At 41.3% G+C, this 23598-nt stretch overlaps 1 protein-coding gene across 1 annotated transcript in view; it reads left to right on the forward strand.

The window, feature by feature from the left end:
- OTC (ornithine transcarbamylase) overlaps positions 1-22321 on the forward strand; it is a 38446-nt gene extending 16125 nt beyond the window's left edge. The window contains exons 5-10 of the mRNA XM_079327259.1: positions 10309-10462; positions 18002-18124; positions 18903-18956; positions 19068-19217; positions 19730-19867; positions 22048-22321. Of these exons, the coding sequence (XP_079183385.1) occupies positions 10309-10462; positions 18002-18124; positions 18903-18956; positions 19068-19217; positions 19730-19867; positions 22048-22107 (679 nt within the window). The 3' untranslated portion in view covers positions 22108-22321. The remainder of the gene's footprint in view (positions 1-10308; positions 10463-18001; positions 18125-18902; positions 18957-19067; positions 19218-19729; positions 19868-22047) is intronic.
- Positions 22322-23598: the final 1277 nt, after the last annotated feature.

A 23598-nucleotide genomic window follows, 5' to 3' on the forward strand; every position in this document is an offset into this window, starting at 1 on the left:
TATATGTGACGTAAAATGTGGGCCTCTATCAGAATCGATGTGATTAATTAATCCATATCTAGGAATAATTTGTTCAAGGATTATTTTTATGACCACTTCTGAGGTTTCTTTAATAGTGGGGAAGGCCTCCACCCAATGGGTAAGATGGTCCACAATAACTAATAAATGTTTATATTTTTGAACTGGGGGCATTTCGGTGAAGTCAATTTGAACACTTTGAAATGGTCTTAATGCTAATTCCCTTCCCCCATATTCAATTTTTCGCATAACTTTTTGATTAGCTTTTTGGCAGATTAAACACCCTTTAGTTATTGATTTAGCCAGATTATATATCCCAATACAAAAATTTTCTCTGAGGAAGTGGTCACATAATCCTTGAACACCCCAGTGGGTCAGTTCATGGATTTCTGCCAATACCTTTCTGGCTAGACTTTTGTTTAAAAATTTGCGCCCATCTTTCATTACCCACTCTCCTTGATTTCCTTGATGTATTTCTAACTTTTTTATTATCTTTAACTCTTCTTCACTAAAAATGGGCTTTGTAATTTCTGATTTCTCTGGTATCTCATTTAATTTAAAGACTTCTATAGGCCCTTCGGAACTTAATGAGACTTCTTTGGCTATTTTGTCAGCATACCGATTTCCTCTTTCTTCTAAGGTATTTCCCTTTTGGTGCCCTCTTATGTGCACAACTGCAATTTCTGTTGGTTTGAACAAGGATTCTAATACGGATTTTATTAAGGTTTTATGTACCAAATATTTCCCCTTTGAGTTTAAATACCCGCGTTCTGCCCAGATTTTTCCAAATGTGTGGACTATTCCAAATGCATATTTTGAATCAGTGTAAATGGTTCCTGGTTTTCCTTCTAATGAGTCTAGACCTCTTTTTAACGCATAGATCTCACAACATTGTGCAGACCAATTGGATGGTAGCTTCCCCTTTTCTATCACTTCTAGCTCTTTTCCTTCTGCTCTTTTTACTACTGCATACCCAGATACCCTTTTTCCATCTACTACTCTAGATGAACCATCGGTAAACAATACTTCTCCATATGGCAACGGTGTACTTTGTAGATCTTCCCTTACTTTGGTTTGGAAATTTATAAGCTCCAGGCAATTGTGCTCTAGCTCTGGCAAGGGTTCCCCTGAGAGAAATTGAGCCGGATTAATACTTTTAGAGGTGGCCAATTCTAAATTACTTGCATTCATTAATATAATTTCATATTTTAGTATTCTGGCTTCTGTTAGCCATTGCTGGGCCCCTTGGCTGAGGATAGTCTTAATATCATGTGGAGTATATACTTTAAGTTTTCCCTGAAATGTCAGTTTTTGTGCGTCCTCTATCAAAATTACTGCAGCCGCAATTGCTTGGAGACATAGTGGCCATCCTTTTGCTACTGGATCTAATAATTTAGAGAGGTAAGCTATTGGCTTTCGACAACCCCCCCATTCCTGAGTTAGTACACCGTAAGCTACTCCCCTTTCAGTGTTCGTGAATAGTTCAAACTCCTTTGTGAGATCTGGTAAACTTAGGACTGGGGCCGAAGATAATTTCTCTTTTAATTCTTCTAATTGTTTTTCGTCTTGTGCAGTCCAATTTATGGGTTCAGGGTTTACTAATTTTTCATAAAGAAATTTTACACTTTGAGTATATTTGTCTAACCATAATTTACAGTATCCAAACAAGCCTAAAAGTTTTCGAATGTCATGTTTAGTTTTTGGGGTCGAAATGGCTAGTATGCCCGAAATTCTTTCGGGGCTTAACTTTTTGTATCCATTTCCAATTATATGACCAAGGTATGTCACTTCTGGTTCAACGAACTGCAATTTGTTCCGGGATACTTTTAGACCCTTTTCTCCCAGAAAGTTAAGGAGTTTTATACTAGTTGTTCTAACTAGCTGTTGTTCTTTTCCAGATATTAACAAATCATCTACATATTGGAGGATTCGTGTCTCATTTTCAGGGGTGAACTGGTCTAATAGTTCTTCTAGAGCCTGTCCGAAAAGATTGGGGGACTCAGTAAATCCTTGAGGTAGACGGGTCCACCTTAATTGTTGTTTTCTCTTCCCTCCTGGGTACTCCCACTCGAATGCAAACCAGTCACGGCATTCTTCTGCTAGCGGACACGCCCAAAAGGCATCTTTCAAATCTATGGTGGTGAACCATGCATGTTCCCTGGGAATTTTACTCAACAGAGTGTAAGGGTTAGACACCACAGGATGTCTAGCGATGATTTTTTTTATTAATTTCTCTCAAATCCTGGACTAATCTATATTTTCCCTCTGCCTTTTTGACTGCTAAAATTGGGGTGTTATGGGGGGACATGCATGGTTCTAACACACCTTCCGCCAGAAGGTGGTCTATAATTGGGGCTAGTCCTTCTCTACCCTTTTCTGATATTGGGTACTGTTTTACCTTGACTGGGGTAGTTCCTTCTTGCATTTGCACTTTTATTGGCGTTATGTCTAAAAAGCCAGTTTTCCCTTCTTCTGCCCATACTTGGGGATTGATTTCACTTATATCTTTTTCGGTCAATTTCATAATACGCACAAACATCCTCCCATTTTCTGGAATAACTGCTATTCCTAACTTAACTTGTAAATCTCTCCCTAACAAATTCTTTTCTAAATGTGGTAAATAAATCATCTCTGCCACACACTGTTTAAAGTTTCCTTTTAACTCTACTCCTTCAATTATTGGTGCTTTGAAGGGTGTCCCTTCAGCTCCTATTACTTCGCACGTTCGATTACTAATATGGACTCCTACTGGAAGATCTTTCAAACTGGACCGATCAGCTCCCGTGTCAACTAAGAACTCAAAACTTAAATTCTGGGGACCAACATTGAGGTTTATCAAGGGCTCATCTAGATGTTTCATTGGGTCCCCTAAAGGGAAGAGCCCCTGACACCCCTAATCTTCCCCTCTCAGAATCTTTTCTAAATTTTCCTGTTCTTTTTCAATTGCTTCATCGATGGCAATCTTTTTACAGTACCTTTTGAGATGACCCACTTCACCACAGTAATAACATCTGCCCTGAAATTTTCCGACCTTCTGCCAAGGGTTGGCATTAGAACCTCCTGCGCCTGGCGCAATCTTAGGTTCTCCTTCTCTAGATCCACATGGCTTCTCTAGCTTATTTCCAGTTGCATTTATACATTCTCTAGCTATCGCTACCATCACTCGGGCGTTCGATTTCGCTTTCTCCTCTTCCCTTCTCAGATACACCCTTAGAGCCTCTTTAAGTAGTTCATTTATCCCTTTTTCCTGCCAGTCTTCCATCTTTTCTAATTTCCTTCGGATGTCAGGCCAAGATTTGGTGACAAAATGTACTCTTAATACTGCTTGGCCATCCGGACTATCAGGATCTATACTAGAGTACAGCTGAAAGTTCTTCCTTAACCGATTTAACCACGCGGATGGGGTTTCATCTTTTTCTTGTACTGCTCCAAAGGCCAATTTGGTGTTACTTTGGCGAGGAACAGACTCTCTTATTCCTCTCACTATTAAAGCTCGATAGTCAATCATATTCCGCCTCCCCTCTTCTTGGTTTGGGTTCCATCCCGGGTCTGTGAGAGGTAGTTTATAGTCACCCGGTGGTCCTTGCCGGTTTTCCCTCTCCCATATGCGTAGGCCGGCTTCTCTAATCATCCTAGCTTCCTCTGGGTTGAATAGTATATTTATAACTGAATTCATTTCTCTCCAAGTATAAATGCTAGGTCCTAAGAACTGATCTACCTGTTCGGCAATGCCTACGGGATCTTCCACTAAATTCCCAATTTCTTTTTTAAATCCTCTCACTTCTGAGGCCGTCAACGGTGCGTCTACAAACCCAAGTCTGCCCTCTATTCCTCCCATAGGGACTTCCCTGAGTGGAAACATCCTTTCTGCTTTTGCTGCCCTTGACCTCGTATTATAATATGGTCCCTCTGCTTGTGCCGGTACAGGGTTCTGTTGATTACTGGAGGAAGAGCTACTGTTGGATGGAGATAGACTCAGTTCCCAATTGGAAGGAGGTGAAGGGACACCTATTGGTGGAGGGGCCTGAACCAAGGCAGGAGGAATTGGGGTTTGTGGAGATACTAGGGGTGAAGGCAGGTTGGGAAGTGGGCACATAGGTAAAAAAAGCTGATTTGGAATAGGGGTACTAAGGGAAGGTGGTGACAGGGGAGTTATGCTAGATGCTTGAGGAGGAGGAGGAGGAGAATTGACAAGTGGAACAGAAGAAGGAAAGTAAGTGGGGGTGTTGGTGGGTGGAGAGGAGGTAGGAGGAGAATTGACAAATGGAGCAGAAGGAAGGTTATTGGAAGCATTGGTGGGTAGAGAAACAGCAGGGGGTTCGAAGGAAGTAATGGACGGAAGAGGAGGAAGAGGAGGTTGAAGGGGAGTGACGGTCGGAGGAGGAGGAAGTGGGTAATCGGGGTTATTGACAGGCGGGGGAAGAGGGGGAAGATAATCAAGGGGGTCCCATTTACTTTTATTTTTCTCTTCCTCGTTCCTTTGTCCCTTTTTCTCTACTACTTTACATATCTTTATTGGTTCTTCTTTTGCTCTACTCCCTCTCCAACAAGCTGCGTATTCAAGTTGTTCCACATTTGATCCTCCCCAAGTCTTTAAATATTGATTCAGCATTGTACACATCCATGGATCTTGGGTACCGAACCATGGCCATGCTCCTGGTAAATCTAACTTTGGCCATACTTCAACACAATAATGGATCATTTTTATTTTATCTAACTTTTTAGTAGCTTCACAAGTATCCCACTTATTTAACATTATCGCCAAAGGGCTATCAGGAGGGATGTTCTTTACATTTTTGTTCTCTTTCGCTCTACTCTTTTGACTCATACAAGACCCCATAGTGATTTTTCAAACGGGCCTAACAGAAACTTACTGTGCCTCTACTCGAAAGGAAACAACTGACAGGCAACCAAAGACACACTCAACAAAAAATTTGGCCCTTTCTAACTTAACGTATAATTTCTTTCTTTAAAAAAAAAAAAATATACGGTGCCCCTACTTCAAAGCAAATTTAATGACGGGCAACTAAAACAGGGCAAAGGAAAGAGCTGGTCACTACTGGGGTTTACCTATATCCCCCTCCCTATGCTCCTTCCTGGCCCACAGTTAAACTGAGATAGAGCCGGTCTCTAACGGGGCCCCGGTCGCCCCCTCCCTCTACTCTTCTCAGTTCCACCGGTGGGAGTCAGGTAAGGTCCCAGCGGGGCCCGGATACCCCTTCCTAAACCCTCGTCCCTGGGGGGCTCGGTCCCAGCGGGGCGCCGGCTGCCCCTTCCTGCACCCCCCCTTCTTTGAAAATAAACACAGTGGTGGGTCCTAGTGAGGTTCTCTCCTCTTTCCCAACCGACAGAAACCTGGGTCCTAGCGAAGGTTCTCCTTCTTCTCCAAGCAAGAGAAAGCTGGGTCCTAGCGAAGGTTCTCCTTCTTCCCCAAGCAAGAGAAAGCTGGGTCCTAGCGAAGGTTCCCCTCCTTCCCCAACCGACAGAAAGCTGGGTCCTAGCGAAGGTTCTCCTTCTTCCCCAAGCTTGGGCCTAGGCCCCAAGGAGGCGCCTCTTTCACGCTGTAGGCCTTGGTAGGCCTCACTCGCTTCCCCCTTTTCCCGGCCGGCCCCCTCGCGGGAGTCCGGAACCGCGGTACTCAGGGGTCCACACTCGCTTCGGGGGTCTGAGCTGCCAGCCCCCGTCTCATCCACACCACACTCGCTCGCCTCCCGTGCCCGCCACCGGTCTACTTACCGGTGCTCCAGGCGTTGTCCTGGTTCCGCGCAGCTCCGGGTCCGGGGTGGCCAGCTGTCCCAGAGGGCCTCTTCGGGGTGGTGCCTCCCCCTCCGACGTCCTCTTCTGGGCGTGGCCTATCCCGGACGAGCCCCCAAGTTGTAATGAATGTAGCAGGGCCAAGGCCTTTATTAAACAGCTCTTTATTAATGGGGGGTCACAGGGAGTAGGCCCTACGCCTGCTGCTGCTGCTGCCAGGCAACGCCGGGAGGAGGTCCTGCCGATCCCGACGAACGTAGGGATGGGAGTCTCAGCCTCATGGACACGTCCGAGATCTCAATAGTGGCTCATTGGTCTGGGGGTGTCATTCTTCTTAACTGCCCTTAAGGTTGTGGTGATTAAACAGTTACAAAGGACATATTGCAGGTGACTTGGCTTGTTAGTTGAGATGATCTGTGAACTTGGGTTTGGTGTTGGTTGACTATTTTTGTGAATCTTTTCTTCAACAACAACTTCCAGTAATGGTGGTACTGGGAAACTTCTGGAGATTTACATATAGGGTGTGGCTAACTTGATAGGCAGGCAGCAGCAGGCCGGAAATGAGGTAAGGGAAAGGGCGGAAATGGTAAGGCCGGAAATGAGGTAAGGGGAAGGGCGGAAGGAGGAAGTAACTGGGATAGGGGAAATACAATAAACCAGGGTTTGAATTACATAGGGACTACATTTAACTGGGGAAAAGAACATAACAACTTGATCAAAGAACCAACAAACGAATGAGTGGATAGAACGATAAGGTAAGCAACAATCTTTTTAACTCTTCTAGCAATGTTGTTTTATGGTTTTCAGCTAAGACTTTTTACCACAGTTCCTCTCCATCTTTTGTGTAGGTTTTGTTCAGGTAGTGGAGGGCTGCAATTAGGTCAGTCTGGAGCCTTCTCTTTTCAGGCTGAATAATGCCAGTTCTCTCAGCCTTTCCTTGCAGGCAAGGTGCTCCTTCCCTCTGATCACCCTGCAGCCCTCATCTGCACTACTGCAAAGCTGGCTGAGCCCCAGCAGCTTCAGGAAGGGGGAGGATGAAGTCAGGGTCCTTCCAAAGAGCTTCCCTGCAATAATCTCTGCAAGCACTGTCCCACCAGCCATGCAGGACTGTCACCTGGAGCCATTCAGATGCCAGCCCTGAGCAAATCTGACACAAATCCAGATATGCTTAATATAGGCTGGTTTTCATTTCTTCTTCCCGAATGTGACAGTAAAGGGACATTAAATATTTTGTATTGTTTACAGTGTCCTTAATGGCCTTTTTTTGCAGAATCAAAAAATTAAAAAGGCAGACAATAAACAACAAGAAACAAGGCCATAAATCTTCCAGCTGTTCTGCAGGCATCCCCATTCTGTGGATAAAGTTCCTTCAATAGCCACTTCCCAAGCAAACCTTCAAACCCTTTTCTTTGTCACTTCTTGCTCTTCCAGCACAAGTCCCTATTTATGACTCTTCCCTGGGGATTTTGCTCCTCTGCTGAATCACAGCTCTCACCTGTTACAGTGGGCAGGGGTTTTTCCCAAATCCTTACAGAGTCCCACGTGCTCTGCTGCACTCCTGCTCTCATTAGCAGAAATACTACTGACTGCATAATCAGTGCTGAGCAGTTTACCCAAAAGAACAACTGGAGTGTTAATTCCTTGGTGCTTCTTGTGAATGAAAGATGACATCCCAACCTCATTCAATTAATGTAAGAACAAAAACAGAATGCCTGTAGTAGACCCAGAGGGTATTTCAAATATTTACAGCCATGTGTCTGGGGCTCTGAAGGCCTTTGAAGTACTTGAGATTGAGACTTGAAGTGAAAGGGGCACAGATCCATAAAAATCACAGTTTTTATTAGAAGTGCTGCAGGTAAGGGTTGAAAGCACTGCTGCTGTGAATATATTTTTAGTGACTTATTACCTGCTCATAAATCAGTTCCTCCATGCTTCACAAGACATTTACATTTACACTGACACAGTGGCAAAAAGTTACCACCCATTAAGGAGCTCTAAGCCTTTCAGAGCTGTTTAACATGTCTGATATATTACCTGGAATGAAATAGAAGTACTCTGTATTTGCCACTGTAGAGCAGTTCCACTTGGCATCACTAAAGCTCAGTGGCCATCAGGTTCAGTGGCAGCCTTGAAGAACTCAGAGGGTGATTTTACCAGTCCACTGGAAATTTTAGGGCATTAATCTCTGCCTTTATGGGGAACAGGTTTACTTTGCTGAGAACACATCCACTGCCTGTCCCTGTGGGACCATGAGTGAAAGTGGTCTTGTCAGAAGTTTGAAGCTTTTGAATGGATATAAACCTTCAAAACAAAAGCAAAATTAGCTTACATAGCAGTATTCTATACAAAATACATGCAAATGCCCCATTTTCAAATTCAGACGTCTGCCACACCAAAAAGGCATTTTCTGTGTTTCATTTTGGATTCCTCAGAGGACACAGTTGAGGAAAAACAAATTCAGGTTTTCTCTGTAGAAATAAAAATTACTTCAAAAAGAGAGATATGTAGCATTCCAATGAACTCAGTGTTCCAATATAACACATTTCCAGGCTTTGGGATTTGGAAGTTCAAAGTTTCACAGTTTTGGAAAAGAATGAAGAGAGAGAAAAACCTAGTGGTTGATAAAATAAGAACCTGAAATGTAGTCACCTGATGAACCTGTGCTCACAGCCCCTCAGCTTCCAAAACACCACTTTTGATAAGACTCACATATTCAAGACCTTTTTTTTCTATGCAATTTTAGTCCATGGTTTCCTTTAAACTGATACAGTTACTGGACACTTAATAATTCCCCTGTAATCAGAGACCTCTAGATAAGGGCTATTTGTGTTTGCTCCCCCCTTCCCAAGTTTAGTTTTATTTTGATTTCAGAAAGAAAAAAGCCAGTTTACAGCTGATTTTCCTACTGTAAAATATGACATCTAGAAATGCTGGCAGGAGAACTGTCTGATGCCCTGCTGGTAGGTGTCTAATGAGCCTGATATCTTCTTTCAACAGACTAAAGATGAAAGTCCAGCAGTTTTCACTAGCTGGTGATTATGACTGAATTTTCCCTAATGGCATACCCTATGGAGGAACCATCTTCTTTAATTTCTTGATCAGCTGTGTCAAATAGAAATCAGCTGTCCTGACATCCTAAAGGAAAAAAGTGCTGTAAGGAAAATGAGCAATTTCCCAGTGTGATTGCCCCTTTCCCTTGACTGATGGGGACTGGCTGTGCCTTGTTTGGGGTGAATTAGCCAGTGAGATGGGTAAAAAAAGGAACCATGCATCACATCCCTGATGACCAGAACAGGTTTCCCCCAGAGAAAGAACTGGTGAGCTAAGAAGAAATAATGGCACCAAAAGTAATTGTTCCAGTACTTTGAAATCAGTAAATACCTTGCTCAGTTCCTCCTTTTCATTTGTAGGTGCTATTGACAGTGTTTTCTGCAGAGAGAGCTCTACAGGCAATCTTGTAACATTTTATAAGAGCTTTGCTTGTGTGAGGAATGTCTGGTGTCAGTAGAAAATACTGGTTACTGACTTTGCCAGGAGACCTTGCTGATGATGGTATTAACAGCCTTATTTCCACAAAAGGAGATGCAAGAATTTGTCATGGTTAATCAGGAATGCAGATACTGCAAGGATTTTTTTTCCACATATTTCTAATTCAGTCCTCCCTTGTTTTGTTTTAAGGTCTTATTTCAGATAACGTGAAAACACACAAAATGTTACTTCAAAGTCAGGCTTCAGGGCCTGATTAAAACACAGAAATGCAGAGAAATTAAGAGCTCCAATCCATATTTAATTTATCTAAAAAATTCAGAGTATACTATGCTAATCCACTATGCTAATCTCTGTGTCTTTCACACTTCAGCAAATGAGGTTAATGCCAGAGTGGTACAGGGGCTCCTGCAGTACCTCCCCTTGCACTGAGTTTGAAATTGGGGCATTAGTTGAATGCTGATACCATGGGAGTCAATACACAGGTGTGTAGGGAGGAGAAAGCAGACCAACAACCCCTGCCTGTCCTGTTTCTGTGTTTATTAAGATCAGTAAACAATTGTGGCAATCTAAGACAGATCTGCCTTGCTGACCCTCACAATGTCAGGCTACCACACAGAGTCTATAATTCCGTCAATGCTACATTTGTTCTTTGTTAAAAGACTGAAAACAATCATACACCTTATCTCTTCTGAGGTTATCAAATTCTTCAACTGTTACCCTATCACACAATCTCTTATCTTAGTTCAGAGAGCTTAACATATATTGATGTTCCATCTACTGTGAAATGCTAAAGAGAAAAGAATATAAAATAGAGCAGCAGTTTTCAATTACTTACTATAGTAGTGTTAGAAAGTGAAACTTCTTACTTATTAGCAGCTTGTTAAATGACAACATTTGAGTCTGTTCTGCAGGCATGATAAATTATTCAGATAGCTGAGAAATATTGATTCATTACCATTTCTCATTAATATTTATGTGTTGCGTGGTGAAGAGTGCAATAGGGGTGTATTTATTATGTTTGACTTGAGTATTTTCTGCCATCTCTAGGGTGCTGTCCAGCATGACAAATGCAATCTTGGCTCGAGTTTATAGCCATAATGATCTGGACCTAATGGCAAAAGAAGCCACCATCCCAATAATCAATGGATTGTCTGATTTATACCATCCTCTTCAGATTTTAGCTGATTACCTAACTCTTCAGGTAAAAATATAAACAATTTGTTTTTGCTAATTCTTAATAAGTATTTGGGGAAGTCAGCTTCAAAACCATTTATTTATCTCTAGGTTTTTCAAAGTGTTAATTATATGGCACTTGTTGTTTAAAGATCGTCATCCAGCAATATAATTAAGGATCTGTTTAATTTCAAACAATTACATAGTCCTATCAGCTGTAGTGGGACTGAAGTTAAGCATAAAATTAAGTATTTCATTGGGATTGGTCTGCTACTCAAAGAATGTACAGAGGGCTGTACATATTAAGACAAAGATGAAGATGTGGCTCAGGCAAAGCTAGCAGAAGTTTGTCCACTGACTTAAAAACACTCAGCAGTTTGCTCTTCATTCCTCCCTAATCTATGAATTAAAAGGAATCACTATTTATATATTAGGAAATTGGTTGAACAAATTTGTTTTGAAAAGTCATTTAATGTTGCCAGTCCAAATGCTTAGTATTCAGGCACTTCAACCAGTTTAAACTTTTGCTCACATAAAGAACAGTTAAAAAGATTGTATTTTTTATTTTTATCTAATGTAATAGTGGATCTGAGAGCAGGATAACATTTTACACACAGAATACCAGATGTTTATCTGTGAACAGAAGAACTATGTAGTTTTACAATTGGTTGAGGATCTAGCTTATAAAAAATATTATTATACTGCAGGGCTGGTTGACAGCTATGATGAACTCCTGTGACCTTGTTTATTTTCTGAATGAATAAAAACCACACTGCTTGAAAACGGTAGGGCAGAATAATTTCCTGATTCATTCAAATATGTTTCTCAGCTGTTGGGGACTTTGCTATGGGACATTCAGTGTGTGGGAAAGATCTAGTGAGAGTAGTATTAAATGAGTCATGCTTTAAACCTTAAATACTGAAAAACTTATGTGTTTGGTGAAAATCACCTTTTTATTTTAAGTATTTTTTTGTAAATTTTTTATATTCACAGTGAAGAGACCAGCAAAAACTGATGAACATCAGACTAAAATGGTTACAGACCTCAGGATAAGGGAGATTTGTGAGATCACATTGAGCCAGCTTCAATGCTCAAATTGCATTAGACAGTAAGCTGTAATGAGAATGTCATCATTTTGTTGTAAACACTGTGTGCAAATATAAGTCAGGAGAAACTTCTGGTTGTGTTTTGTGCAGTGTTCTGTCTTGCAAACACCTTATTAATTAGCATTTTATCAGTTATGAGTAGCACTCTTCAGGAACAATCTGATTCCCAGCCCACACAACCATGGATATCTCTGCCCCTAAGCCTGGTTTTATCCAGGTCACTGACTCCAGCACCCAGGCTCTCAGTGCTGTTGCCCTCTACTCCACCTCCAGTTAATGAAAAGTGATCAATGAGCATCTCAGTCACCTTCTGCAGATGCACCTCTTTCTGCACTGACCTTAGGGGGAAGCCTATGGAACACAGCAGGGTGAGAACATGCCCTGCTCATCACCCTCTGCTCCTCCTCCTGTAGGGCAGCTGCTCCAGAGGCTCCACTGAATGAGCCCACAGGCTGCTCTCTTCCCTGGCTAGAATACCAAGGGCAGCACCAACAGCTGTGGCTGTCCTTGCAGCACCAAACACCAGGGAGGATGTCTTTGGTGATGGAGAAACAGGTCCAGAGCAGTTGGTGCTCAAACAGTATTTGACATGGAGAGCTGTCATGGCAAAGTGAGCACTCACAGAGATCACAGGAATGGCTCAGCTTTCAGACAGATATGGAAGGTTTTTAAAATTTGCAGCATTTTCACACTCAGCCCAATAGACAGAGCACCATTTCCTCCATCTGGCCATCTCTCCATGACTCTTCCCAACATGTTCCTTAGCTCATTTGTGAGATCTTTATAGGGCAGCTGGGTGGCCACCCTGTTATGCCAAGGGCAGGTTGCACTGCTGGTTGCTGACTCACTTTCTATACCTGCTTTCTTATCCAGGAGAGAGGGGCAGGCAGGGGAGTTCTCAGCAGCCCCTGAGGCACTGCCTGAACTCTCCCTTTCTGACCTGCTCCTCTGCTCCCTTGTCTTCCTCTTGGCACTGTACAGTGAGTTGGAGAAGGCTGGAGTGGCATGTAATAAAACATCTTAATCATGCAGTGAACTTTACCAGGACACAGAGGTGAGATTAACTCTTGAAGAGCTGTGAGCCACAGGGTCTAGGTGCTGCTTACCCAAATCAAGCTTCTCATGCCATTCTCAGCAAGATGTCATCCAAGTGCTGCCTACAAGAAGATTAATACAGGGATATGGAATGATGCCACTGATTCTTTAAGTGAGTTGAAAGTCCATATATAACATTTAGACTGTTTCTGTGCAGTGCAAAGGCAATTATATGTAGGATTTATATGTATATGCAAACTACAGTAGTGGCACAGACTGCTAGCCTAATATTTAAATGTAACTAAAGATTTTTTCAGCTTATTTCTCTTTAAAAAATGTCTCTTCCCTATACCCATTAATATTTTCCTACTTGGATCTGTTTCTCCCTGCTGTCAGTACATACCCGAAATGTGTCTTTTTTTGTTTTCTTTTTTTTCTCCTTCTCTTTTTTCCAGTGGAGCTCTACATGCACTCTGGCCTTCTTCATGCTTAGCATATTTTTCTTCTTCCATTTTCTATATCCTATTAATTTTTTTGAGTGCCTTCTTGAACTCTCCTCAAGTACTTTCTCTTTGGTCTGAAACCACATAATTGCATGGTTTGTTTTGGAAAAACATTTTCTTTCTTATAGCTTCTGTTTCCCTTTTCACAGGTGCCTTTTACTGTTGTTTTATTTCACTGTTATTTTAGTATAGTCCGTTCTATCCACCAAACAATGCATCTGGTTTATTTTCAGGGCTGTCAATTCTCATTCTGTATTCAGGGCAAATTCTCATCCTGGAAATGTTCAGGGTGTTATTTTCAGATTATGCAGTGTGCTCTTGCTATGAATATTGGGATGGGATTCCTCAGGTCCAGCATCCTCCTGCCCAGTGCTTTCTTCCTGGATCCTCTCACATGTTTGAAGTCTAAGCTGGCTCTGTCCTTTAATATTGTGCTCAGGGTTAATCCCCTCTATTATGCCATGATAAACATTTTTCTTAACATATATATACACTACCTTCCTTCTTAAAAGTGGTGTAGAATTGAGTGTGCTTGAGCCATAACCCACTCAAAATGTCTGCAAACATATACAGAACCCTGATTTGGGGGATTTGGGGATTTGGCCTTTGTGGACTGTGAGTTTGTGAGCACACACTGAGCCCCTTTACTGCCCAGCCTGTGCAGGGACAGCCTTGTGCTGAGTCCAGCCAGTGCCTGTCAGTGTCCTGGGCAGGAGCTGTGCTCAGCTCTGCTCTGCTCAGCGTGGCTGGAGGGCAGCATCACACAGTTTGTATTCCAGAGACAGCCTGGGTATTGACATTGATTCAATTGATATTAATGTCACTGGCCAAATCAGCTCACTTGTAGCTGACTGCAGGATGGCCAGGCTGGTAATTAGAGTGGATCCATATGCCACTAGCTTTTTATGTCACTGCTCTGGGGGGAATTTTCTTTTTGAGAAAGCAATGGTTGGCATAAGAAGTACATTGGTGATTTCTTTTTAAACAGCATAACAAATAATGTTGCCCAACTTGAAAAGGGCTGCAATATATTCTCAACTTCTGCTGGCTGTGTTACCCCAAGACCTCAAATTATTACAATTTTCAAATTCATCACCATTGTAATCTTTATTATTCTAACAATTAGAAATCCCAACTATGACCTGCCCTGATCCTCTAAAATATACTGTATCAATAACCATGACAGCAACAACCAGCATGGGAGTAAGAAAGATAACTGGCCCAGCATCTGCTTTAAGCCCAGTTTGAGAGCCAGAAGATCCAAGTTTGCCCAGTTTTTCATTTATTGGATAGCACTGTTTCCCAAAGGGCTAAAGCTTTGATTAGTCCCTGGCATTTGATTTTAAAATTTGACAGATTATTGATTCATTATTCAAAAGCTTGTTTTAATTGAGGGCTGTTATGACAGTTGTGGTCAAACATTTCAGAATTAATCTATAATGGTGTCAGAGTTTCAGTCTCACTGGAAGCAAGTCCAGGCAGAGGCAGACACAAATGTCCCTAATTAGTTAGCTCAGTCTTCTCCACACATCCAGCAGGGTCAAATCACTGAGCATACTTATTTTTATCCTGGATTGCCTACCCTGATACACTGCAGCCATGGATAAGAACAGAATGAAATCCTGTAAAAGTAATATGAGGGTGAGAAAATAGAATGTAAAATTGGTATTACTTGTTTAGCTGGGATCTTTCCATGATAATAGCACAGGCAAGTTTTATGGTACTACAGCAGCAATTTCTAGTTTGCCAAAGAGGTTTCATAAGGGAGAAGGGCTTGACTTTCTAAATACATTGGTTTTTATGTGTGGCTTTACTCAGAGTCGTGTTCCAAATGCAGAGTGAAACTGCAGAACATCCATGCAGGAGTAAAGCCTACATCAATATAACATAATTTGTAAAAACTGGGGTGAGATGCAAAGAGGAAATATCTTCAGGGGTTCTGGTGATCAGCAGGTATTGTAAAGTCTCTCATTTAATTTAGTGTTACTGTCATGGCAAAATACTTCTAGCAGTACTTCACCTGTGTGATTGCATAAGCACATACTATAAAAGAGGGAGTGGGCAGGAGGGGAAGTGTATCTCATTTACTGTGGCTTTTTTATCTCCTCCAAGCTGTCTGGCTCTGAGTAACAGGCACCTCATCTTTGCTGGAAGCTGAGCATGTGTGTTTGCTTATAAGCAGTACAGTCACAGTCACAGTGGTCTGGCTTTAGATGAAGAGGTTTGAATTACAGCAGCAGTGCACCAGAGGCAGCATAAAGCCCAGCACAGGATACAAAACAGGCTCCACTAGCACACACACAGCTTGATTCTGCCTTGCTGTGACTCCCTCCATTAGCAAAACATCTTCATTAAAATCAGTTCAGCTATGTCCACTCTATGCAGTAGTCACTGCAGACGTGGTTTGCAATTTGAAGTGTGTAACAGGGATCATTATGCAGACACATCCAGTACTCCATATTTTATCTGTAACAGCTTGTAGCTTGGGAAAATAGAGGAAAGCACTTAGTATGCCCTGAGCTTCTTTAAATGCAGAGTAGCAGCTGGCAATAAGGTGAAGTTGTTTAACATAGCAGTATATTTGTGACTCTAGTCAATACTCTGAGTATTAAGGCTGAGATGTCTATTTTTAAACAGTGAGATGAAAAGAACTCAGGACTGCCTCGCTTCTGGCTGTGGGTTCTGGTCTCAGCTATCACTAAGCCCTAAATGGAAACAACAACTTAAATAAATGCTTCAGTTTGGCCTTCTCCTAGGAGCAGCATTGCTAGGAGATGTGGAAGTACTTTGAAAGATCCTTGGAGACTTGCAAAATGGTTATACTGAAATAACTTCCATGTCCACCAAGTCCTGATTTGTTCTCCTGTAAATGCCCTTGCATCCAACCTCTGCCAATGAGCCTGTTGTTAACAAACTTTGGCTGAAAAAGTATTTTTGCAATACTGAAGTTTTAGCCCTTAAACCTGAACAGTCTGGGACTCCATCAGATTTAGATGTTTACAGCACTTGAATGTCTTTCAATATTACTACTATTTTTGACTCAAAACTGTGGTCACTGGAAGAAATGCTAATAACTTTGCTCTGGATCAACTTCACAAACTATTTGTTTAGGAGAAGCTGCTGCCAAGAGAGGAGGGGGTAGTCCCAGCCCTTTCCCTGTTCAGTCTTTTGGCATCTTTTCTGCAACTGCCTGCAAGGTTGCCACTTAGTACAATGTGGATGCTTATCCTCTCTGACAAGCATTGTATCATGTCACACAAAGTGTTGAAACACTGTCTGGCTTCCAGCTACTACAGTGCAATTGTAGCATGGCCCAGATTTGAACTAAGAATAAAAGGCTCTCCAGAAACTGTTTCAAGTCATGAGGCAGAGTTTTACAGAGCAGCTTGTAGGAGAATTTGGCTATGTCTTTGTAAAAATTTTGGTATCAGTTTGAGTACCTACAAATATGTATATTTAAAACAAGTCTCATTAAGGAGCTTCAGATTGCCCTGCTCTGGAAATATTCCTCTTTGTTCCTCCTTAGGCCTTATCTGCTGGGGTGGAAGGACAGAGTAACTGCACATGGCCAGGCTGAAAGTGCCATCAGGCAAAGCCACAGTTAGTTCTGTAATGCTGTTTCAAGTCTGGGTAATCCACATTAAAAAAAAAAAAATCCTTGTCCTCTTTGTGTGAACAATGGAGAACAAATGCTGCAGGCCATGAGTGGCACAGCTGTTTCAGAGTGCTGCTCTTTGTGTCCTGGGCAGCTGTGGGTGAAGATGCTCCCAGGACAGGGCCACTGCCATGGGAGTTAGTGAGTTAGGGGTCTCTCTGAATTCTTCACAGAGATATCAGAGTGCAGGGATTGAATAAGTTTTAGAGTGAGTTCTAGTGCTTTTAGTAAGTAAAAGGGGTCTCAAGTGCCACAGTAGCAGTGAGTGTTCTAGTGAAGGTTACAAACATACTGATATCTTCAGTAGAGGCTCCAGGACCACAGTTGTGGACAGGACTTAGACATAACAGAGCCATAGTAAGGCTATTGCTCAGATTTCTTAAATAGAACAAGATAGAGTGTATGCATAGTGTTATACATAACCTAGAGTGCTAAGAAACTAGAATTCTAATAGGTTAAGGAATGGTGGTCTGTGCTTGCATCTTAGCTTGCTGGGAAAGTCCTATATAAGAGTATGTATTGGGGAGAGTTGTTACTTTAGTCATTGTGGCTTTTAGCCATTGGCTTCTGCCAGGGCTTCAAGCCATTCACTTATTGCTGCTGCTTTGCCACTGCTTTTTGCCATTGCTTGTCTGCTTGCCTGCTGAGACTGCTGTGCTTTGTAATAAGATGTGCTCTGTAATAAATAACCTTTTTAACTGTTAGCTGCTTTGCTTATTTAAGATAACCCAATGGGGTAAGAGCCCAGGGCTCAGGGCTCAGTGTAGGAGCTTAGAGCTCTGGAGTTTGGTGCCTTAGAGCACCAGGGGTCAGAAAGAGCCCCACAGCCATGTGGGCAACAAGCCAGATCTCAGTAGGGATCTTTTCACAATTTGGGGGAGAGCTGGAAGGAGTTCTATTCCAGGCACTGGGACTGTTTCTAAATTAAGGATTTCTAACATTCACTGATGCTTGTGAGGCCCAAAGAACAGCTGCACATCAATGATGTCAAAACCACTTTGTGTCTGGTGCTGAATCTCTCAGCCTGAGCCTCACCACATGGCACCTGTGCCAAGGTGTCCTTCTCCAGGGGAAGCAGCAGCACCTGGGCATTCTTGTATGACATGAGGCATTCCCTCAGTGACCATCCTGTAGGAGAGGTAATTCCAGGTGTGGTCCATGCAGGCAGCATTTGAAGGCAGCCAGCTGCCTTTGCACAGACCCTCCTGATCATTCCCTCTCGTCCATCAGGGGAAATGTAACCCCAGAGGCTGTGCTTGCCTTGGCAGGAGCACTATGGAGGGCTGAAGGGGCTCACCATGGCCTGGATTGGGGATGGCAACAACGTCCTGCAGTCCTTCATGGAGAGCTCTGCCAAGCTGGGGGTGCACCTGAGGATTGCCACTCCCAGGGTAAGAGAAACCAGCGAGGGGAGCAAGGCAAACCTCAGCAGGCTTGTCTCAAACACTCAGGCATGGGGCAAGGGCCCAGCTGCATCTACCCTGAGTGCCTGCTTTCAGAACCAAGGAACAAAATCCCCATCCAGTTATCTGGATACAAAATCCCCATCCAGTTATCTGGATACAAAATCCCCATCCAGTTATTTGGATACAAAGCAGGAGTGATTCCACTGAGTCCAACATCAGAAATGGGAGCACGTGACAAGAGTATAACTCATGGAGGATCACAGTTCCATTAGATAAAGCCTTACAAAGTCATCCAATGCACTGTCCCCATTAAAAAAAAAAAAAAAAAAAAAAAAAAAAAAAAAAAAAAAAAAGAAAAAAAGAAAAAAAAAAGACAAAAAAATTAAGCCTGTTTCGGATGAGTGGAAGTGTTGCATCTCATTTTGTTTAAATTGGTGGTACAGCATTTTAGAATGTTGCATTGTAATACAATATAAAATATTTTTTAAAATCAGTTTAGAACAAAAAAATTAAATGTTGTATATGCATTTAATTCTGTAGATGTCAAAATGCATTTTCCTTATGTTTTTAGAACATTTTCCACCACTTTAACTCCAAAATAAACTTTCAACACAATCAACATAGTTTCCTCAAATTTTAAAGTTCTGAAAGATATTCTTCTTCTATGGCCAATGATTCAATAAGTATTTTTCTAACCATTCTTATTATTAGTGAAGATCTCATACAAGTTCCATGATGTCTTACCTATCATCTCTTTTGTCAGGGCTTTGAGCCAGACCTCAGGATAACTAAAATAACTGAACAGAACTCCAAAGAGGTAGGAGCCTAAGAGTCAGCCTAGTAGAATAGTTTCAATAGAGTTTATTATCATTATAAATGAAATTGAAGTTCCTTGTCTTACTGATCTTCCTTATTTTATTCACATTAGTATGGTACCAAGTTCCTTCTCACAACAGATCCTCTGGAAGCTGCAGACAGTGCCAATGTCTTAGTCACAGACACATGGGTAAGCATGGGACAAGAAGAGGAGAAGAAAGAAAGACTGAAGGCCTTTCAAGGCTATCAGATTACAATGCAGGTAAAAAATGAGATTTTGGGGGTTATTTATGTTTTTGCAGTTTGTATTTATAAGAATCAACATCAACAAAATATAAGTTGGGGGGGGTTTAGTGAGGCCATGGAAAAGCCACATGCAAACCTCCCTCCAGCTTAAAAAACTCACAGAGATAATAAAGTTTGAGTTATGTCATGAACTCCACATGGCTTGGCCTCTTTCAGAGCTTCCCAATGAGATCCAGCTCCAGAACATGTGCAGCAGAAGGGTTTTCACTCCCCTTCTAAAGTCAGAGAAATTGGAGTGACTTCGTGACTTTTGTGAAGTCAGCATTGAACTCTTACAGACTTGCATGGAGATATTCCCATCTTATTCACAGATGAGGAATTCTTTTGAAGTCTGTGGAATTCTTGTGAGTTCATCATCCAAGTAACCAGAGTGGGAGTTAATATAAAATTTGTTAACCTTTTTACTAGTTAAGGATTTTACTAATGTCCTCACATATGTCTTTATTTTCTATGCTTTTTAATCTACAGACTGCAAAATCTGCTGCTTCCAACTGGACTTTTTTGCATTGTTTACCCAGAAAACCTGAAGAAGTTGATGATGAAGTTTTTTATTCTCCACAGTCATTGGTTTTCCAGGAGGCTGAAAACAGAAAATGGACAATTATGGTAAGGGAAAAAAAAAAAAAAAAAAAAAAAAAAAAAAAAAAAAAAAAAAAAAAAAAAAGAAGATAATAGCATTTGGAGGTTAGGGTCAATTGTGTTCTGCCATATATAACAGACTTGAATTCAACCTGGTTCCACAATAAATAGTGAATGTTACAGCATATGTTTCAAATTTACCCCAGATTACATCACAATTTTGACTATATAACATTGTAACATGAATACTTCTGGACACAAATGTGATTTGTTTGGTGATAATCTGCTGTTGCTTGACCCAGGTTTTATCACTAAGTGAAATCTATGATATAAACTGTTTGTTTTGGGGTTGTTTTTTTTTTGTTTGTTTGTTTGGTTTTTTGTTTGTTTGGTTGGGTTTTTTTTTTTTTTGGTAATTAAATCACTGGATTTGCTCTAATGATTAACTCAGCTTCTCAATTAAAACTTGTTAAATGCTGAGGTCCCAGGGTCTGGTCTTAGAACATATCATTTCCCAAACACTTAAAACCAGTTATTTTCTCTCAAGAAAAGCTGCTGCTGACACACATGGGAGCTTTCCCTAGGAAAATCCTCGAAGAGCAAAGATTTGAAAGATCCTGAAAAGTTATGGTGTGGGTAACACTGGATCCATGGAACAATCCATGGGAACCATGAGGGGACACTTGGCATTTAACATAAACCATAACTGCCCTCTCAGCATTCCTAGAATTTCAAAAATTACTGTCAGATCTCAGTAGCCTGTTATTTATTTTTGGCTTGAGATCTACCAAGTGGAAAAAAGCTAGAGAAAATTTTCAGAGGTGAAAAGAAAAACAGAGATGACATTGTTATAGTTCTGAGATGAAGTTTAGGTGTGTTCCAAATGAATAAATAAGGGATTGAGTGTTGTGTTTCCTAAAACCTCAGATACTGGGGACAGTCAAAATTACTAACAAATTTGTGTTGAATTCATAGTTTTATTCTTAAAATTCAACAAAATTATCTGATTTTTTAGTTTTAATTTTACAATGCTTTCTAATTGCCAAAATATTAAAAAAGAAAAAAGGAAAGGAAAGGAAAGGAAGGAAAGGAAAGGAAAGGAAAGGAAAGGAAAGGAAAGGAAAGGAAAGGAAAGGAAAGGAAAGGAGAAGGAAAGGAAAGGAAAGGAAAGGAAAGGAAAGGAAAGGAAAGGAAAGGAAAGGAAAGGAAAGAAGGAAAGGAAAGGGAAGGAAAGGAAAGGAAAGGAAGGAAAGGAAGAAAGGAAAGGAAAGGAAAAGGAAAGGAAAGGAAAGGAAAGGAAAGGAAAGGAAAGGAAAGGAAAGGAAAGGAAAGGAAAGGAAAGGAAAGGAAAGGAAAGGAAAGGAAAGGAAAGGAAAGGAAAGGAAAGGAAAGGAATCCTTTACTTTGGGTTCCAGACTTTTTGGGAGGGCTGGGGGGGGGGAAAGGAAAATGCCATGTTTATATTTTATCAAGCCATAAAAATAATTAATGTATAGGTCTTGTTTAAATAGTATTTTCTATCACTTTCAGCACAGAGAGAAAATGTTCTGAATAATAGATCATTTGCTCAGCTCTAGATCCAGCTATGGCTGAGTGCAGCCACGAATGGGCAGCACTGAGGGGCTGCACATCTGGAATTCAGCCACCTCTGTGTGCCTGGGGTGACCCTGTCACCCTGGGCACTGATGGGGGACAAAGGACAGGCAGCAAGATCACAGCCCTGGGGAAACCTCATAAATTCAGTGCTGGCCAAAATAACCAAAATCACAGCAGTGTGAGCCAGGTAAACCTTGCCAGGGCCAGGCCAGCTGGGGCTGATGGAAACTGCTGGAATCCACAAGCCCATGTGATGCCTGGGTACCTTCAGCATCTCCTAGAAGTAGCTGAGAATACATCACAATGTGCAAAAAAGGCCTCAGCATTTGATCTAAATGCTTGTGTGAATTGCTCCTAAGCTGTCCATTAATATATTTTGTCCACACTGAGAAAATCTATCAGCTACAATATAGAACATCCTAACTGATTTTCAGCTCTAGCCTGATTCATCATCAGAAATTCTAGCAAATAAATCTAAGTGTGCCATTTTTTTGTCAGGATAATAACTTTCAACACAAAGCTTCAGAACTGGAAAATATTTCCCCCTTATTTATTTTTATGGAGTATCTGTTTCCAGTGTGATTGGATTTTTTCTTCTCTTCCTCCTCTAGGCTGTCATGGTTTCCCTGCTGACTGATTACTCACCACAGCTACAAAAACCCACATTTTAATGCTTGGATTCCTGCCAGAAGAAAAATATTCCTCATCAGCAGAACATTCTGGTCTGCAAACACATAGATCTTCTTCAGAAAGGACCATGGCAATGAGTGATTTTTTAATAAAACCATATAGTTAGCTGTATAATATTGCATTACACTTGTGAAAATGTTTAAGACAATAAACACCATTGCAGAAGCTGCTTTTCATCTGGATGCTCCAAGCTGGCACTCCTGTTTAGGGATGAGCATCATGGAAAACATTCCAAGGTTGTACCTTAATGTTTGGGTCTGCCAGTAGCATAGGTATGGTATAATCTACATGTGGCTGTGGTGGGGCTTGATATTGATACTGATATTGATATTGATATTGATACTGACACCTAAGGATTTTTAGCTTTTTCATGTATTTGTAGCATTGTAGATTTTAATATATGGTTCCATAATTTCTAGTGTTTTTCCTGCCCTCACTCACATTTTAGAACAATGAGCTAACCCTTTCTAACACATTCTTGAAATTGTGTTTAGTCTTATTCTCAAGAAGGGAATTCCTAACAAGGACACCTTGTTTTTCACCAGAATTTTAGAGACATAACAACAATAGGACAAACAACCCCTGGAGCAGCTCCAGAGGGGCAGACCCAAGGGTGAATTACTGGGGCAATTGATCTCTGAGTGGATGTACCTGCTAGATATACTAACAAATTAACTTTATAAAAATTGTAGAAATCCTGTATCATGCATGAGCAGAGCCATATTTGCACCCTTGAAAGCTTCCATTAAAGAACTGTTTTTTATCTTACCACTCTTAACACTGTTTGGAAAGTTTTGTCTTTTGGTTCCAGGCAGGAATGTGATAGACATAAACTGTCCCTTAAATTGCTGATTTTGGGAAGTGTGCATGGAGAAGCAGTGCTGCATTTTGCCTTGGCTGCCTGCACTTCTGGGCACCCTGGCTCCTGTTTCTGTTCTCCAAATCCCACTCCTGTTTGACACCAAAAATACAGAGACCTTGTGAGCATTATCCTCCTCCATGGCATTGCTGTGTGCTGGCACAGGGGGATTTGCTGTGGAATTGGAATAGAGACATTTCCACAGAGTTGGATGCAGCAAAGAGGGACAGCCAGAAGGAACTGGTTAATTATGTGCTTATCTCCCCAGGACCTTCATTCTTCAAACAGAATTTTGGCTAAAGAAGTGAATATTCTTTTTTTTCTTTTTTCTCTCTCTTTTTTTTTTTTTTTTTCCTAAGCAAACATGATGAAACTTGCACAGCTTCTTTGCAGAAATTTCTGCATTTTTCCTTGCACTGTAACACAGCATACATTTCAGCTAATCCTTCTTAGTAGTAAACAAATTAATGACATTTGTAGTTTTTGTGATATCTGGGTATGTGCATTTCAAATTTTGAGTAAAGCTTTGAGTTAACTATTAACAAACACCTTCTTTGCTGTTTCTAAATAGTTTATTTTTTTTTTTCCACTGTAATACTGGGACAACGTCTGC

This window comes from Erithacus rubecula (assembly GCF_903797595.1).
Source record: "Erithacus rubecula genome assembly, chromosome: 1".
Taxonomy (NCBI): domain Eukaryota; kingdom Metazoa; phylum Chordata; class Aves; order Passeriformes; family Muscicapidae; genus Erithacus; species Erithacus rubecula.